Genomic DNA, 12,853 nt, shown 5'->3' on the forward strand with positions numbered 1-12,853 from the left:
AGCCCCCCACCCCGCACTCAGAGCCCCTCATGGCTGTTCCTCCGCCTAGGAGCAGCAGGGACATGTTGACGCTTCTGGGGAGTCATGCGGAGCCAGGTAGGGAGCCTGCCGGCCCCGTGCCAACCACACGATAAACTGGACTTTGACTGAAGATCAGAAATGCCAGTTTATAGAGCTTTCCGGTTGGTAAAGTGCCGGATAACACAGCTTTTACTGTATTAGGGAAAATATTTTTGCACTTCAGTTTTGAAAACACATCTCTCAAAAGACTTTACTACACAAATGGACTAATCCTTTTTACACCAATACAAATAGATCCGACAGTTTAAACTTCAGACCCTAATGAGCTATTAAAATCAAAAGGAAAAAGATACTCTTCACAAAAGACAGCTAACAACATGTCGCTAAGCTGTTGTAAAATCTACTGTATATGAAGTAGGACACAAGAAGAGAAAAATGGAGAACACACTGCTTGCACAATATGATTCAAAGTTGGCTGCCTTTTCCTTCCCTGAAAAAAGTATAAAATGATGGTGCAGTGCTGTTGCACAAAAACATAAGGAACACTAAATTTTACCTTCTTGTTGTTCAGATGGAAGTAACAGACACCAGAGCCTAAAAGAGGCAAAGCACAAAGAAAAGAAAAGGCAGCATCTAGGAGCAAAGAAAGAGGGGACAAAGATGTTAGTGTAAGTGAAACAAACTTAATAAGAGGCCTTATATGAGTCCTATCGGTGAGCCTTCAGACTAGCTTTTCTCCATTAAAATGGAGATCTGTTAACCACTTTAGGTTTTGACAAAAGTAGCACATGGAATACTTTACTGTTTGCAAATCAGTACATTATAATATGGAAGGACTAGCTTTAAAAAAGTGTGCTTTAAGTAGTAGTGACTACTTTCTATATACAGTTGAGATTAATGTTGTCAAAATTCAATATGAATGTCTACTAACATTGACATTTACATCTGCATCACTAATACTTTCAATTATTTATTTTGAAATGGCTAACAAAAATAATTCCACAGACTACTTGTCAGTTACAATATCTATGTATTCTATGCCAATCAATGGAGGAGACCTTTAGATGCATTCACCTCACTGGTAATACACCTTCAAAGTAGTGGTAAAACTCTGCCTTTGGACTGCAGCACCAAAGTTGTAGGTATGCAATTTACAAGTTTATTTTATTTTATTTTTTTTACAATGGAAAGAAGGCTTACGCCTACGTATTTAGTTCAAATAAAAGCATTCAGCCAGAAAATCAGGCACTTCAGACCAAATATGAGAATGAATCACTGAAAAGATGAAAAGATGTAGCACAAATTCCAAATGCTACAATTTCCAAATAAGAAAAATGTCAAAGCAAATAGCAAGAACTCTTGAAAGATGCACCTTTGCAAGAAACAAATCACCCAGGCCAATTTTCAAATGGGCCTCTAAACCTACACCTGCAAATTGAATACAAAACCCTACGTAACTACCCGATTTGTATGTACGTGTTCAGTATTTGCAGGCTCACATATAGAGGGTAATTTAAAAAATTGGTCTTTGGTATCTGAATTTGTTCCACAAAGAACACTGTGCATGGAGTGCATGGCCATTAAATGCAGGACTCCTTGAACAACAACATACTGACCTAAACTGTCTTGCAACTACAATCATGGGCCAACTATAAAAAAGTTGGCAGAGAAAAGGGTAAGTTATATCTCCTTGCTCCAATTACACCCCTTTGTGCCTCATGGATAATTTATCCCTTTGGAGTGCAAGCAGTTGCCTTTGTAGGGTTTCTGCGTGGTGCAGCTTTAATTTCCATCACAGCTCCATCAATGCAAAGCTGATGGGAGGTGCAGAATCAGAGCACTCACTGGTTGCCCTGACCATGCTCCCTTTCTAGCCAGTACTGGCCACTTTTTGGGTTGTCCTATCCTCAGAGTAATTGAAGTTACCGTTGCTTTGAGCACTTGCAATCTGACCTAATACAAATTTTGAACCCCTCAGGAACTCCACCAGAGATGCGACCCAATGCCTTCTACAGCACTGATGTTAAAAGTAGGGCTGTAAAGCAATTAAGAAAATTAGTCGCGATTAATTGTTCTCCAGCCACAGCAGGCATGGGGAGGGCAGTTCGGGTGAGCCCTGCAAGGGAGGGGGCTGCTCTGGTGAGCCCCTGCCCTGGCTGTCCTGTTTTTATTTGAAAAATGCAGGAATGAGAACTACCTTACTTTCTGTAGCCTCCTTTTCCGGCCCTCTGGTGGCAGCTTGTATTACTGCGCTTGACCAGACAGGTTCTTTGGAGCAGCTCATGCTGCCCTCCCACCCAAAGGGTCTGCGATTAATGTGCATTAAAGAAATTAATTGTTTAAAGAAATTGTGTTTATTGTAGGCATTAACAGCAGTTAATTGTCAGCCCTAGTTAAAAGCTATACCATTTTTAAGTAAAAATCACATTTTAAACTAACAGTGCTTTTCTGTTTTCTGAAGCAGGTTTCATAGGCAACTAAAGCAGGTTTTTGCTCTGGTGGAGCAATATATTCTTCCTCCACGGCAATTAACACACACAGTAGAACAGCATAATTGCATTCTCAGTATGTTCTATGTGATGTAATTGTAACGGTTGGTCCTAGGATATCAGAGACACAAGGTGTGTGAGGTAAAATCTTTTATTGGACCAACTTCTGCTGGTAAGAGAGACAAGCTTTTGAGCCACACAGAGCTCTTCTTCAGAGCCTTCAGAAGAGCTGTGTGTGTGGCTCAAAAGCTTGTCTCTCTCACCAGCAGAAGTTGGTCCAATAAAAGATATTCCCTCACTCACCTTGCCTCGACAAAATGTTCTTGCCATTTGAAAAGGCCTGTTGCTTACAGGCTAGTTTAAGACAAGGAAGGAGTTAGTTTAGAAAAGGAAAAAGAAAAATACATTGCTCATAGGAATTGTTAATACAGATGTGGCACACCATTCCTGAACTGGATCCCAGCATACAGCACTCTTTTACAGGAGCTCTCAGAGACAGTTGCTGGACTTGACAACTGGATTAATACATGTAATAAGAAAAGAAATCATGTAATAATAAATAAGTGAGTGACAGTTCAAAGTGTCAGGTTTCAGAGTAACAGCTGTGTTAGTCTGTATTCGCAAAAAGAAAAGGAGTATTTGTGGCACCTTAGAGACTAACCAATTTATTTGAGCATGAGCTTTCGTGAGCTACAGCTCACTTCATCCGATGAAGTGAGCTGTAGCTCACGAAAGCTCATGCTCAAATAAATTGGTTAGTCTCTAAGGTGCCAAAAGTACTCCTTTTCTTTTAGTTCAAAGTGTACATCATTGTTTACCATAAAAACGATGGCAGTTACCATGATTCACTTTGCATTTCAGTTTTAGATTAGTTGAAAATCAAAGAGAGGAAGACATAAAACTATTGTTATGGAGCAAAATATTTAGACTACAGAGATAATATTAAAGGACAAGAAAGCTGGTAACAGTTCCCTCAAATACATTTTTGTTTGTGCTGGAAAACCAGGTTAACATATAACCTGACAGGTTTTTCGAAGGATGAATTATCCCAGACAGTATTCTCCACAACATCACACAAAGAAAAAAGCATTGCCCTAATCAATAGTTGTGATCATTGTGCTGACCTGATCTCCAAGTCATGTTTGCTGTCAGAAAAAAAGTTAGGATTCTAAAGAAGGAGGAGGGTTTGCAGCATTTTCTGTCAAAGATAAATGTCAGTGAAACAAATGCATGTTGCAAACCACCTTTTGTCTATAGCAGGCAAGCTAGATGTGCCATGTCACTGTTTGCCAGTACTAGCTTGTGGCATCAGTTAAAGTGGCATGCTGCAGCCAAAAAAACCAGGTGTCTAAAACACTGGATAAAATTTTCAGATGTGCCTAAGAATGAGATTTTGAGATATTTAAGCACCTAAAGATGCAGATAAGTGCTTAGTGGGATTTTCAAAAGCAGCCAGGTAGATAACTCTCATTGGTTTCAATGGGAAATCATAAAAATCAATGGCAGCTAAGTGCTAGGCACTTTGAAAGTCCCACCAGAAGCTTATCTGCCTGTTTAAGTGCCTGAATACTTTTCAGAATCAGACTCGAGTGACCTAGAAGCCTAAGTCCCATTTTAAAAAGTGGTTTCTACTGGGAGGACTTGCACTGAGACTTTGCTCCTAAGCAAAGTTCTGGGCTCCCTGGGTGACTCTTACCACAGGCTGGCTCTGGCTTCCAGTCTGGCCAGAGGGTAGGGCCTTGGGGAGAAGACAAGGTGCCGGTGGTGGGTCACAGTTCTGGCACTGATAGCCCCACCCCCCCACCTTCTACACAGGTTCTGGTGTTCCTGGCTACTACCATCACTCATTCCATGTGAAGGCTGTAATAACATGTTTATGTTATAACACCTGGCCAAATTTTAAGCTTCTGCATGCATACTTTGACACAAACAATTAATCCTGTGACAGATATGGTAATTTCCTGCAATGTTTCAGGGAAATCTTAGTGTATTAATCTTATGCATCATTGTGGGCCAGGGATTGTATGTAATACCATGGGGGAGGCTGACCACTGCCTTCCAGAAACTAAGCACAGTGGAGGGTGAATACGCAAATTCACTCCAGAGAAGTACCACCACCCGGACAGGCACATATAAAGTATTTCGAAGTTGATTCTACAGAGACCCAAAGACAAAGAGTAGACTTTTGGATAAATAGCCTGAGTTCAAACTGACTCGGGGCCTTTGTTCTGATCCAGCAAATGGACAGAACCTTCTATCCCAGGGGGTCCAATCCCTGGGAAAAACTGGAAGGACTTTGGCCTACTAAGGTCCCATAAAACTAATGGGTAACATCTGGAAAGCTTTTTTAGCATGCACACAAGAACTTTTATTCTTTTCTATATGTTTTCTCTGTAATGCTTTCACCTTAAGAATAAATGTGCTTCCTTATAAAGGGCTGTGTGGTAGCTTATAACTGCTGGCAATTATGCTAAAACACAGATGTTGGCTTGTTTAGGCAGTCTGACTTGCTGGGGATAACACAATGTAGGCAGGGAACTGTGCAGCCTGGAAAAAAACTGTTCAGGAGGGAGAGAGACATGGGTCTCTGCCCAAGAGAGGTGACAGCTTGAGGAGCCTGGAGCCTAGAATGGGTGCCCGTGCTGGACCATGGAGGGGGAATACAGGAGCAGTTGCCCTGAAATGCTACTGAGCCCACAAAAAGTGACATGCACCCATTCTGTGTGTGCAAACAGTTACTTGCATGCGTATCTGGGCAGCTGGGCACCTAGGTTGCTTTTGCATGTATGCACACGCACTTTTTCATAAGTTTTGCATATGCACTGATAAAGGTCATCTTAATATTCAGCTGAATGCATCTTGTTTTGTACAGATGGTGGAGAACAGATGGTTTCCCCTTTGTTTTTTACTGTTGTCCTGCTACCAATGTGACTGTCTTTTTGTAGAGTTTTTGGTGTGTGTCTTGCAATACAGCTTTTTGCAGTTTGATAATTGCCGTTGTAATGCCACCCAATCGAGTTCTCTATTCCCAAAGGAAAGACACCTATTGAAAGTCAAACAAAATGAAAGAAGTGATTATATTGTCTCACCCTGAGATGATAAAGCACAACTCCAGTACTGAGGATATCATCATTCACTGCCATTAAATGAGGTAAATTGGAATCTATTATCACTCCAGCTTTTTCTTTGTTGATGTCCACACTGTATTCTTCCATTATGGCTTTCCTGTCAGTCCACTTATCGCTCCAGTCTTTGGTCAGCTGTTCAATCTTAAGGAAGGTCAGAAAAGGAAGTTAACACTAAAGATTTTATTTACACAGCAAGTTAGGTATATCTCAAAATATCATTTTTTTTCCCAAAAGGACAGCTTCCCTTTTGCCAATGCAATTTATTCTTGCAAAATTTCCATCTTCCACTGAATTGTGCATGCAAACCTGGGTACTTCCAATTCTAGGTGAAAAGCACATCACTAGACACAAAATTAGAATTGTACCTGAAATCTATTTCATGTGCGCAAAAATGCCGGTGAATGTTGCACCAATCCAAGGGGAAATGGCGACTTAGCTCAGAGGTTCTTAAATGGTGGTCCGTGGACCACTCCACCAGTGGTCCACGAGCTCCATTCAGGTTGTCCACGGATAGTTCCCTTTAAGGTGCACGCCTGGGCAGGCGCACATGAGAGAATGAAGGGCCACCCACCTAATTAGTGGAGCCATGCACGCATGGCTCCACTAATTAGGTGCCTGGACCCTGGAGAAGATGCACATGTAAGGTGAGGTGGTGGCCTTGGGAGGAATAGGGTGTAGGTGGCAGTGGGGTGAGAAGAGCGGGTGGGGGGACATTTGGGATCTGCAGGGCTGTGGCGGCCAGAGAAAGAGGTGACTTTCCCCAGCTCCAGGGCTGCAGCTGCCAGGGAGAAAACCCCCTCCTTCCCAGCCGCAGCTCGGGGGCGGCCACGGCAGGAGAGAGAAAGAGAGACCCCCACTCCTTGCCAGTCCCAGCTCGGGAGCTGCCGCGGCAGGGAAGAGAGAAAGGTAAGACTACTGATATTAAAATATGAGTGGTGTGCTTTTGTTTGTAGAACAAAAAAAAAAAACACATTAATTTTTATTAAGGTTTTTTTATATAGCACTTATATCCAAAGCACTTTACAAAAGTTAGCTAATGGTACAAACAACATTTGGAAAGATCATTAAGTGGTCCGCCGAGACCCTCAGCAATTTTCAAGTGGTCCGTGGAAAAAAAAGTTTGAGAACCACCAACTTAGCTCATTCAAAACTTACTCCAAAATATCAAAGGATACATTCTCAAGGTGTTTTTCATAACTTTTAAAATAATCTTTGTTTGTGTTGTTATAACCCTCACTGAACTTTAAAATTAAGATCTTCAAATCCACTCCAGGTTAGTGGTGATTTCTTGTCCTTAATGTTATCTCTGTAGTCTAAATGTCATTAACCGTTTGATAATTGTACAGCAACTTTATGAAATACATTGGTGGTCTCAGTTCAGGTCTTAAAGGACAAGTGTCCATATCACAAAACTACAATCACATTTGTCACAGGTTTTGATGGTCTTAGCAGAGAGGTCAATGACAGACGAGACCATGATGACTTAAAGGGACACTGTCAACTTGAGTTTTTCAAAACTGACCAATTTTTGAAGACTTAAATTCTAGCAGAACATTCTTTAAATAGTGATTGTTATGAAATATTTTTCTAAAAACAAAAGTTGAGCGTTTTTCTGCACCCTTGCTGGTAATTAAGTTTTCTTTTGCTAGTCAGTTAGTGCTATACTCATGGACTGTACAGGGAAAACAGTGGAACAGTCAAAAGCACAATTTAAACAAACTTTAAAAAAGGAAAGTGCTTTTTGTTTTTTTGCTAAATTCTGTAAGTTACAGTAATCTTGGGTGCTACTTGTAACAAACAGTAGATACAAAAAAGTCATACAGATATTAGATTAAGTTGACAACTGTCCCCTTTATTACACCCCCAAGATGTGGTCTTTCAAGGTGAGGATTGACAGTGAACTGATGGGGCAGCGGGGGAAGCTTGCACTGCTGCTGACCAAGTCAGTTTGGTGAGAGGCAGAGCTTCAGCCCTATGCTCTTTAGGAGTTCTGCAAGACCAAAGCTCTTCTGTACTCAAATGGAGCCAGAAGTTAACCCCTCAGGAAGTACTTGCAGACAACAGAATTATCACTTTTCATTGTTTCGGTCTTCCTAACCACTTCAGGGAGAAGGGTAGAAAACTCCTCTCCTTGAAGTCCACTTGGTACTGCAACTCATACAACTAATTTATCTGAGAAGCACATTGTTTCTACAGTGATTGGTGCTACAGAAAACTCTAAAATGGCCAGGTTACATAGATATGAAAACTATACCATGTACTATTAAGGACATTTTAAATGCTTGTTGAGAATTGAATGCACTACACCTGCCATTCAGTAGAATGGAAGTTTTATGAAAGACTTGCTGAAAAATATGGATATTCCACCAGCAGGGATAAAAGCGTTAATATGGGAATATTTTCACTGTTTAAAAAAGATGTCACTGTCCCTATCAAAGTGTGTGCGAGGGAAGATTAATAAAATATACCCACCTTCATTTCATTCTGAAGAACCAATTCTGTCAGATTTCCATCTCTGTCATCACTCCAAGAAGGGCTAGAATTCCTCTGTACAAACAAATATTACAGAAATCTGTCTGTTTTCTTACTCACAACTCAGGCAGGCAAGTTCTGTCAAACACTCTGATTTCAGAGAAGTGAAGCAACAGAAGTAAAGATAATGTAGGCAGACATTTGATTTTACCCTCCAAATTTACTCAGGAAATACTTTCTAGTTACTTACTCCTTGTATGATACTGTGAAAGAATAGTTAAATACTGCTTTTGCACTACCCTGTCTCTGTGTGGGGAAGCTCAGAGTTAGTGTAGTCTTGACCTCTACCTGCAAGAGGAGTAGTGACACAAATGTGCTAAAGCTCACAACTGGTCCAAATGAAGCAGCAAACATGCAGGAAAACAACAAAGAATGCTAGCTGTATTTTATGTTTCAGAGTCGGTTCCCATCGTCTCTCAGGGAGCGCAGACTACGTTCTAACCCGGGGCAGGCAAACTTTTTGGCCTGAGGGCCACATCGGGTTTCCAAAATGGTATGGAGGGACGGTTAGGGGAGGCTGAGTCTCCCCAAAAAGCCAGGCTTGGCCTGGCCCCCGTCCCCTATCTGACCACCCCTCTACTTGCTCCCTGACAGCCCCCCCAGGGCTCCTGCCCATCTACCTGTTCCCTGTCCCCCGACTGTCCCCGGACTCCCCACCCCATCCAACCCTTCCTCTCATTCCTGACTGCCCCCCTGGGACCCCTGCCCCATCCAACCATCCCTTCTCCCTGTCCCGTGACTGCCCCCGGAACCCCTGCCCCTGACTGCCCCCTCTCCTTCCTGACTGCCCCCCACAATCAACCCCACTGTTCCCTGCCCTCTGACTGCCCCAACCCCTATCCACACCCCTGCTCCCTGACCACCACCCTGAACTCCCCTGCCCTCTAGCCAACCCACCCTGCTCCCTGCCCCCTTACTGCACTGCCTGGAGCAGTGGCGGCTGGTGACGCTACAGCCGCGCAGCCCGGAGCACCAGGACAGGCAGCCAATAGAGCCGGCCACGCCACCTGCGCAGCACAGAGCACTGGGTCAGGCCACAGCTCTGCAACTGCACTGCTGCCCAGACCATAGTGCTGGTGGCGCAGTGAGCTGAGGCTGCGGGAGAGGGGGAACAGCAGGTAAAGGGCTGGGGGGTAGCCCCCGGACCAGGAACTCAGGGGACGGGCAGGAGGGTTCCGCAGGCCGGATGTGGCCCGTGGGCCGTAGTTTGCCCACCTCTGTTCTAACCCTAAACTACCTATTAGTCACTTTCTTAGAAAAGGACTATGACAAGTGTGGTGGTGCTCTTTATTAATTATTAGTATTCTATCTGGTTTTGTTACTAGCCTGGTGCTCCTGTACTGTATAATGGAATGTATATTTCACTGTAGCGGTCTGCTTGGCTAGCCAGATCAGACTATCCATCCTAGAGATCGAGAGGAGGCCCTTTCTAATAATTGCTTAACAGCTTATGCTTAAGGGTCATTAAGAAACAATACCAGAGAGTGTAGCCAATCTGGCAGAGGTGCAGCTGCTGCAAAACCATGATAAAGACACTAAAAGAATTAATAGAGTCATTCCCTCCCAGTCCCATTCAACAAATGTAAAGAAAGTTGCAATACATAAAATTATGGTTATATAGCTTCCCAAAGCATTACTGAGGGTTCAGTTAAGATAAGAATTCATACATACCAGTTCAAAGCTCATCAGCATAGTTTTTAATCTATCTATTTCCTCTCGGAGTTCTCTAATCAGTTTTACATTTGCATCCTGAAACATTAAGAGATGATTATCAATTATATTTAAAAATAATAATCTAGTAAAAGAAGACAATGACTTCCCTTACAGATGGTTATTCCAAAACAACTCTGTTAAGAAAGGACGTTAAAATAAAATTCAGATTTTCTATTGGGGGGGGGGGTGAATTTTAAATAAAAGCTGCCATTCCTTATGTTGTACCCCAATTATTGTAGAGCTCTTAGGATACCTCTCTCTCCCTGCTGTCAGAGCCTCTCTCTTCCATGGTGAAAGGTGCAAGCAGCTGGCAAGGCTCTGGCAGGGGAGAGGTAGCAGGGCAAGGCTCTGGCACCTCACTGCTGCCAGAACTTTCCCTGATACCAAAGCCTTTCTCCTCCCCACAGAGAGTCTGCTGGAGCCTTTCCCTGCTGCCTTCCCACTGCTGGAGCCTTTCACTGTGGCGTGTAGCTAGACACGTGTTTGCTTGTTCTCTACACACTCCTGTAAGTGTAGATGTAGCCTAAGTGACTTGCCCAAGGTCACACAGGAAGCCTATGATGGAGCAGGGAATTGAACCCAGGTCTCCCAAGGCTTAGAACTTGTCTGCACGCCGCAGTGCAGCTGAACTGTTGTAGCGGTTAGCGAAGACACTATCTATGTTGATGGGAGAGCATCTCTCAGCGGCGTAGGCACTCCACCAACCAGAGAGGCAGTAGCTATGTCAATGGGAGCCCTCCCATTGACATAGCACTGACTAGAACAGGAGTTAGATCGGATTAACTGTGTCGCTCAGGGGTGTCGATTTTCCATACCCCTGGGAAACGTAGTTATACCAACATAAGTTTGTACTGTAGACCAGGGCTTAGGCTAGTGCCCTAACCAATGAGCCATCCTCTCTCTCCAATAACACTGTACAAGGGAACAAAAAGGACATTTATTCTAGAATCTACTGTACTTCTGTAGACTCCCTCAGGAACCATATAATACAGAAGGCTTTTCAAAGGACTCAGTCTCCAAGAAGGAGAACACACATGTAGGAAGGAGATAACTACGGGCCCAATTCAACGCTCATTGAAGTTCAAGGACTCATACAAACAGTCACACAAGTAATGCCGTTTGAATGTAATGGGACTACTCCCATGTATAGGTACTGCTTATGAGTCCTCATAGAACTGATCCTGCAGCCCTCACTCCTGCACAGATTTCAAGGGTAATTTTGCCTGAATCCGGATTATAGAACCAAGGCAATGTAGTATTATGATTGGGGCTCTTAGCAACACCTATAATTAATGTTGCCTGACACTTCCCATTATAAGACCTTGTTTTCCGTTCTTAAAACTTTGCCAAATATTAACCATTTGGGCTCAAATTTTTCATGCCTCATCTTTCTGCTTCAGGATTAAAAAAAAAAAAAAATATTTCAGCCAAAATGGTTCAACCATTTCCAAGAATAAGGCTAGAAAAAAAAAATACATTTTGCCCATGTTAAAAAAATAAAATAAAGAGCTTTCCTTTGAAAAGATCAAGTGCCCCCTATGTTTTGGGCTTGAAATCTGGCAAGGGGTTGGCTTTATGTCAGGAATGTGCCATTTGCCATCCTTGACAAATTCAGCCCAAATTGGGTCAAGTTATAAGCCTTTGAAAAATTGCGGTTCACACATGTTCAGAAGAGACTTCTTTGATTTTAGCAGCTAAAACCTCTGAAGATTCTGTCCTCACTGAACAGAGCTCTTTTGTGTGACATGCACCATCCCCACAGAGCAACTTAGAATGCACCAGCCCAGGGCTACAGGGGCAAAACTGAACTTTCCCTGAAATTACTGCTCCAGGGTAGGGTGGGGTCAGTCACTGGAACTGAGGGTATGTCTACACTACGAAATTAGGTCGAATTTATAGAAGTCGGTTTTTTAGAAATCGGTTTTATATATTCGAGTGTGTGTCCCCCCACAGAAAATGCTCTAAGTGCATTAAGTGCATTAACTCGGCGGAGCGCTTCCACAGTACCGAGGCAAGCGTCGAATTCCGGAGCATTGCACTGTGGGTAGCTATCCCACAGTTCCCGCAGTCTCCGCTGCCCATTGGAATTCTGGGTTGAGATCCCAATGCCTGATGGGGCTAAAACATTGTCGCGGGTGGTTCTGGGTACATATCGTCAGGCCCCCGTTCCCTCCCTCCCCCCGTGAAAGCAAGGGCAGACAATCATTTCGCGCCTTTTTTCCTGAGTTACCTGTGCCGACGCCATACCACTGCAAGCATGGAGCCTGCTCAGGTAACCGTCACCCTATGTCTCCTGGGTGCTGGCAGACGTGGTACGGCATTGCTACACAGTAGCAGCAACCCCTTGCCTTGTGGCAGCAGACGGTACAGTACGACTGGTAGCCATCATCGTCATGTCTGAGGTCCTCCTGGTCGCCTCTGTGAGGTCGATCAGGAGCGCCTGGGCAGACATGGGCGCAGGGACTAAATTTGGAGTGACTTGAGCAGGTCATTCTCTTTAGTCCTGCAGTCAGTCCTATTGAACCGTCTTATGGTGAGCGGGCAGGCGATACGGACTGCTAGCAGTCATACTGTACCATCTTCTGCCGAGCAGCCATGAGATGTGGATGGCATGCAGTCCTTCTGCACCGTCTGCTGCCAGCCAAAGATGTAAAAGATAGATGGAGTGGATCAAAACAAGAAATAGACCAGATTTGTTTTGTACTCATTTGCTTCCTCCCCTCCCCTGTCTAGGGGACTCATTCTTCTAGATCACACTGCAGTCACTTACAGAGAAGGTGCAGCGAGGTAAATCTAGCCATGTATCAATCAGAGGCCAGGCTAACCTTCTTGTTCCAATAAGGACAATAACTTAGGTGCACCATTTCTTATTGGAACCCTCCGTGAAGTCCTGCCTGAAATACTCCTTGATGTAAAGCCACCCCCTTTGTTGATTTTAGCTCCCTGAAGCCAACCCCGTAAGCGCCCCTC

The 12,853-nt window shown here is 43.6% G+C and overlaps 1 protein-coding gene across 7 annotated transcripts in view; it reads right to left on the reverse strand.

Annotated features, from left to right (window-relative positions):
* The window catches only part of STARD9 (StAR related lipid transfer domain containing 9), a 244,368-nt gene that overhangs the window by 115,084 nt on the left and 116,431 nt on the right, over positions 1-12,853 (reverse strand). For all 7 annotated transcript variants that reach the window (XR_012159442.1, XM_073348593.1, XM_073348592.1 and 4 more), the window contains 3 exons: positions 9,842-9,919; positions 8,111-8,185; positions 5,600-5,779 (listed from right to left, as the gene is read on the reverse strand). Coding sequence is in view for 6 of the 7 variants with exons in the window: in XM_073348593.1 (XP_073204694.1) it covers positions 5,600-5,779; positions 8,111-8,185; positions 9,842-9,919 (333 nt within the window). In the remaining variant the exon portion in view is untranslated. The remainder of the gene's footprint in view (positions 1-5,599; positions 5,780-8,110; positions 8,186-9,841; positions 9,920-12,853) is intronic.

This window comes from Lepidochelys kempii, chromosome 6 (assembly GCF_965140265.1).
Source record: "Lepidochelys kempii isolate rLepKem1 chromosome 6, rLepKem1.hap2, whole genome shotgun sequence".
NCBI lineage: Eukaryota > Metazoa > Chordata > Testudines > Cheloniidae > Lepidochelys > Lepidochelys kempii.